This window comes from Salvia splendens, chromosome 9, assembly GCF_004379255.2.
Source record: "Salvia splendens isolate huo1 chromosome 9, SspV2, whole genome shotgun sequence".
Lineage (NCBI taxonomy): Eukaryota > Viridiplantae > Streptophyta > Magnoliopsida > Lamiales > Lamiaceae > Salvia > Salvia splendens.
The window spans coordinates 4208794-4214879 of record NC_056040.1 but is presented as its reverse complement, the minus strand read 5'-3'; the positions used below and the strand labels follow the sequence as shown (position 1 = coordinate 4214879).

At 40.7% G+C, this 6086-nt stretch overlaps 1 protein-coding gene across 1 annotated transcript; it reads left to right on the top strand.

Moving 5' to 3' along the window:
* The first annotated feature begins 4145 nt into the window (after positions 1-4145).
* Positions 4146-5617, top strand: LOC121748144 (tetraspanin-8-like). Its single transcript, XM_042142369.1, has 2 exons — positions 4146-4628; positions 5300-5617. The coding sequence occupies exons 1-2, from the start codon at positions 4146-4148 to the stop codon at positions 5615-5617; spliced, it is 801 nt and encodes a 266-aa protein (XP_041998303.1).
* The last annotated feature ends 469 nt before the right edge of the window (positions 5618-6086 follow it).

The window sequence follows — 6086 nt, the reverse complement described above, 5'->3', positions numbered from 1 at the left end:
GGTAGGTGAGCAAAGGTGGCTATCGATGGTTGTTGGACTGTAATAAATGGGCCGCCACATACCTATGAGCATCCATAACCGTGCTCTTGCCGGAGGAACGGTTGTGGACCCGGGCGGTACTATTTATGCCTGCTCTCTGGCAAAAGCACAACACCCACAACTGTGCTCTTCCGCAAGGACGAGCACAATTAATTTAATATTCAATTAAACATAAACATTTCCATAATACTAAAATTCATTAAAAAATCACAATCAATATTACAAAATACAAATAAAATAAAAAAAGACATAATTAATATCCTAAAAATAAAAAATTACATAATTAAAATACTAAAAATTAAAAATTACATAATTATTGGCTAATATCACCCGAGGAAGACTACTCATCCGGCGGCAACAACCCCAATTGTTTTTGGAGACCCACTATCATGCCCTCGTGCATTTGAAGTTGCGTGGGGGTCATAGTTGACCTATCGGCCATATTGAGTTGGGCCAAAAGGGCCCACAACGAGTTGTTCGGGGGTGGAGGTGGAACATAGGGTGCGGGTTCAGGGGCGGGGGCCGATGGAGTCGCGGAGCGCCGGCGCTCGGCCGTCGCCTTCTTCCTTCCTTGCGGTCGGCGTTGGGAATCGCTTGGTCCGGCGTCGGGGCTACCCAAGTTAGCTCCGGCGAGTTGGCTAGCCACTTCTTTGGAGCCGGAGTCGGATATGGATACCGACCTTGACCGTTTGGAGGAGCCGCTAGAGGAGGATGTTACGCCTCCCAGATACCTCGGGTGGAACCGCGTTTCCTGCCAAACGTTGAGGTACTTGAACGACTTACCGTTCATGGATTGGTATGTGCTCAGCGCCGCAGTGATGATGTCGACCTCGCTCCGGCCGCTCCCGGCATTCCGCGACTCCTGGAGGAAATAGCCATTGAACTTGCCAATTTCGTCGTTGGCTCGGCCGATGCAGTTGCGCACCATACTCTCGTTGCGCTCGATCGTTCCCGGAGGCCGGTTTGCATTGTACCGGCGAGATACGCGCCACCAAAAGTGATCGCCCGATTGGTTCGTGTCAACCGCAGCATCTTCGGAGATTTCGAAGTACGCCTTGAACAATTTATCCATCTCCGCTGGCGTGTACGGTGTGTGGACACCGCTGCCGCGAGTAGGAGCTTGCGGAGGTTGGGAGGGGGCGGTCGGCCTAGGCTCCGGTGTCCACCCGTATCGTCCTTCGGAGGCACATTGGTCGTCGATTGGGTATGGACGGTAGCCACCCGGAACGGCCGAATCTTGGGTTTGAGGAGGGGCCGAATATTCCGTTTCCGGACTAGAAAACGGTTGTGAACCGAACCATTCGGGGTTCCAACCGTGGGAGCCCGTAGGGTTATCGCCTTGGTCGGACATAGTGATGTTGTAGGGTATGAGAGAATGAAGATGAAAATGGATATGAGAGATTGAAGATGAGAATGGAGATGAGATAATGATGATGAGAATTGTGTAGTTTGATGTGAATTTTTGGGAGTGAAATTGGGGGTATTTATAGATGAAAGTGTGTATTTTGGGGGTAAAAAAAATTAAAAAGTGGGAAAAAATGGTTATAAACGGATATAATTTTTTTGGGAAGTGAAAAAAAAAATTTATTTTTTATCGGTTTTTTTAATTAAAAACCGATTTAAAAAAAAATATTTAAACCCAACGGCTATGCCGTTGACGAATGAGGGCGCGCCACGTCAGCTGCTCGCTGGCACGGCGCTGCTCGATGCATCGAGCAGCGCCGTGCCAGCGGCGCGAGCGCAGCAGGGCGGACGGCGGTGGCGAGCAGCGCCACCGTTGCGGATGCTCTAACATTTGACAGTATTAGGGCATCCACAATGGAATGGATGTTCCGGCAGACATCCCGACGGACTTCCCAAAAACATCTCATGGCATGTCATAAGGACATCCAACTGCATTGTCACGTCATCCCACTACACAATGACGGACATCCACAAAAAATAATAAAAAATCGGGACGTCCGTCGTGTCAATTTAATGGCGGACGTCCCGGAAAGCTGCGGAACTCCGGTGTCCGCAGCGGGCGTCCGTATCCGTATGCATGCTGCCTAATGGCGGACTTCCCGCGCGGACGTCCGACCGACGTGGCGGACGTCCGCGCGAAACGTCCGCCATTGTGGATGCTCTTACTACTTGCTAATTATAGCCCACCTTGTTACACAAAAAGCATTCAAATGTTGAAACTATGTCCGGATCCAAAAACGAATCTTCAAGGGCCTTCGCGATGGGGGGACGTGTGTCATTCGGTCTCGGAAGGGATGAGACGGGGAATTAAGGGACGCGTTACAATAATCTCCCTGCATCGTGTTACTTGGTTGAGAGATGCAGAGGGTGTTCTTCCACGCTTCCACCCCTTATCTGAAACTAGATTATAGCTATCTATCTTTATGAGTTTTTTGAAAAATGGTGTTTAATAGCAATGCAAAGAAAATAAGTCCTTGTAATTATGTTGGAAAGAAGATTTTAATCAAAGACAAGAATCAAGGAATGATGGAAAATCAAATTAAAGGATATTTACTAGAATTAGAATTTATTCTCTATGTATTTACTTACTGGCCTATAAAAGGACGTGTGTGACAATTGAGAGAAAATTACTAATATGATGTAGTCTTTATGATTCTTCGAGTTTTTTTATTTTTTTTTAGTACTGTATTATATTTTCTATTATGGTAGTAGTATTAGAGTAGCTAATGATATATAACTAGTTGTTAGTTCATTGATTATGGTAATACATAAATTGATCCAGTTTAACCTCTACCCACACGTCGTATCCAAACAAACTTTTAGCTTAAAAAATATCAAAATTTTGAATTGGCTCATTGACACGAGCAAAAATTGTCAATGAAAAACTAAAACGGCTTCTGAATATTTGAACAAAAACTTTTTAGATTAGTTACTAGATAAAAGTCAAAATTATCTTATTAGCTCATTGGTATGATATCAATGAAAATTGAAGAACTCCTAAATATTACTCCTAATTCTTAAAGTCGTAAACTATTTTTAAAATTGAATATTATTGCTATTTAAGTGTCGGGATGCCTAATATTTAACTTGATGGGGAATATTGGAAAGAAGATTTTGATCAAAGGCAAGAATCAAGGAATGATTATGGAAAATCAAATTAAGAGAATACTTATTAGAATTAGAATATATTTTTATATATATACCTAAAATTAGAGCCTATAAAAGAATATATGCAACAATTAATAGAAAATTACCCAAACGCAATACTACAATAGTCTTTACAATTTTCGAATATTTTATTTTCCGCAATCTATATTTTATCATATCATTTCGGTAATACAAGTAAAATCTCGTATATAGTGATCTTTATTAGTATCATTTCGGTAATACAAATAAAATCTCGTATATAGTAGTTTTATTTGGGTAATATATGTGCGTTGTTGGCTAAGTTTATGTGAAAGTACAACAGCGCGTTTTATTATTAATACCACGTAGTACTTGACTACAGCATAAGTGATATATGCTCTCTTTTAGATAAAAAAAACAGTCCTAATTAGTTGTAATACGAAATTTAAGAAAAGTAGTGATTTAAAAAACTTGATATTTTGTAAATAGAGAAAGAGACTCATTTACAAATAATGTTATAATAATAATAATAATAATTAATACATTAGATATGAATGGAAAAATGAGAATAATATGTTTCAAGCCTTAAATCAGTCCTTAATTCTTGTACTACAACTTATCGCAAAAAATATCGACAACAACATTATAGTACAATTTAATAAAATTTGGATTAATCGACATTCATATCATCATATGTACTACCACTATAATTTTTTGACCACACGTGTCTCGTCAATAACCTAATCAGCCTTTTAAATTAATGATTACTAGTTCAACTTGTCATAAAAAATTAACAACGAAATTATAGTAAATAAAATTAAAATTAATAATATAATTAGGGATACCCGATTGATGAAAGCAGTTAAACTCCCACGTTGTCCCCTCACTCAGCAGTTATTTCTCAACCGGCATCGAACCGTTTTAAACCCTATTTTCCTGCAATCAGTTTGCAAATCAAAATTCACAACACAAAACCAAAATCTCCCTTCTCTCCAATCCAAAAAAAGAAAAAAAAAATGGTGCGCGCAAGCAACGGGATGATCATAGCCCTCAACGTGGCAACCATGGCGGTGGCTCTGAGCGCCATGGGCTTCTCCCTTTGGTTCCACGTCAGAGACGGCTCCCAATGCCAGCGAATCCTCAAGACTCCTCTTCTCGTCGTCGGCGTCGCCTTGCTCGTGGTGGCGGCAACGGGGCTTGTAGGCGCCATCACGGGCTCCTCGCCCCTCATGTGGGCCTACCTCTTCATGCTGCTCGGCCTCATCGTCAGCCTCGTCGTCTTCACCGTCTTCACTGTCATGGTCACCAACCGCGGCGTCGGCCGCGCCGTCTCCGGCCAGGGCGTCGGCGACCACCGCCTCGGCAACTACTCCAAGTGGCTGCAGAGATACGTCGTCAACGCCAGGAACTGGGCCGAGATCAAGAGCTGCATGATCGACGCGGGAGTCTGCAAACTCGCTGCGAATGTGAAGACCGGCGACATCTATAACCCTATCGTGGTATGTTGTCTTCTATTCGCAGTAATTACACAATTCATATAAAATGTTTCACATTATTTAATATTCACACGAAAAGTTTGAAATTTACTCATTTTAATACATTTTGTTATTTATGTAAAACCGGCAACATCTATCTACAACCCTACCGTGCTATGTGTTCGTTCGAAGTGATTATACTACATACAAAATATTTCACATTTGATTCATATTAGTTTAAAAAGTTTGAAATTTACAACAATCATACCATTAGTTATTGATGTTTAGATGTCATTATCTTGTTGTATTTTTTTTAAAATTCCATTTAGTTAAATTGACACGTGAATGAAATTGTTTTATGAAATACTTCACATTTGCTTCATACTTACGCAAAATTTGAAATTTACATATATCATACTAGAAATTTCATTTTAATACATTTTAGAAGTCGTTAACTTCCTGCTTACGTGGAATACAAAAGGTTTCATCTGTATGTCAAATTTTGTACTCCATAGAGTTAAATTGAAATGGTTATGGAACTTTTTTTGTGTAATTTATGCAATTTTTTTGTACCAAAATGTGAAACATTAGTATGAACTGTGTAATTATCTGTGTTCGTTTATAACAAATTAGAGCAAAGTATTCCCGAATTAGAAAAATTAGGGCTAACATTGTTTTTTCCCCCAAATTTGCAGTCGGGTTGCTGCAAGCCGCCGGGCTACTGCGGGATGGAGAGGCGGAACGCGAGCTACTGGGTGATGCCGAAGAAGCATGGGCCCGCAGCAGGGGAGCCGGACTGCAAGGCATGGAGCAACAAGGCGGAGGAGATGTGCTACGGCTGCGACGCCTGCAAAGAGGCAGTGCTGAGGAACATACGCCGAGAGTGGAAGATGGTGGCCTTGATAAACATGGGCATCATCATCGTCGTCACCGTCGTCTACTCCATCGGCTGCTGCGCTCTCAGAAACAACCGCTTCCATTACCACATTAAATCCCCACATCCACATGCCTAGTACTTATGCTGCACAACTTAATTAGTGTGTTCTACTTTTTTTACATCCTTTTTTTCCCTACATACTTACTATGTTTGTTTGGCGTTGTAATCTATATATCTAGTTTAGTTGTTAATTTTGTTGAAAAGTAAATGACGGAAAAACTGTAAAGACTACATTGTGATGATGCTTGAATTAATTCTCTCAATGTTACACAACCTTTTATAGGCTCTAATTCTAGCTATACTTGGAAAATATATTCTAATTATACTAATATCCTTTTTATTTGATTTTTCATAATCTTTATTCTTCTTTATTCTTGTCATAATTTCATTTCTTGCGTTCTTGTTCTCCAATTAATTGATTTCCTTATTCCAACACTCCCCCTCAAGTTGATAAATAGTTTATACTCGTATTTAAGAGTTCTTCAATTTCCATTGACAGTTTATGCTCGTATCATAGAGTTTCTTCAATTCATCATTGATAGGTT

Bases quoted from the DNA above. Each gene is read 5' to 3' on its own strand.
- LOC121748144 (XM_042142369.1), top strand. From the start codon at position 4,146: ATGGTGCGCGCAAGCAACGGGATGATCATAGCCCTCAACGTGGCAACC. The intron at 4,629-5,299 runs GTATGTTGTCTT...CCAAATTTGCAG, and splicing joins ACATCTATAACCCTATCGTG to TCGGGTTGCTGCAAGCCGCC.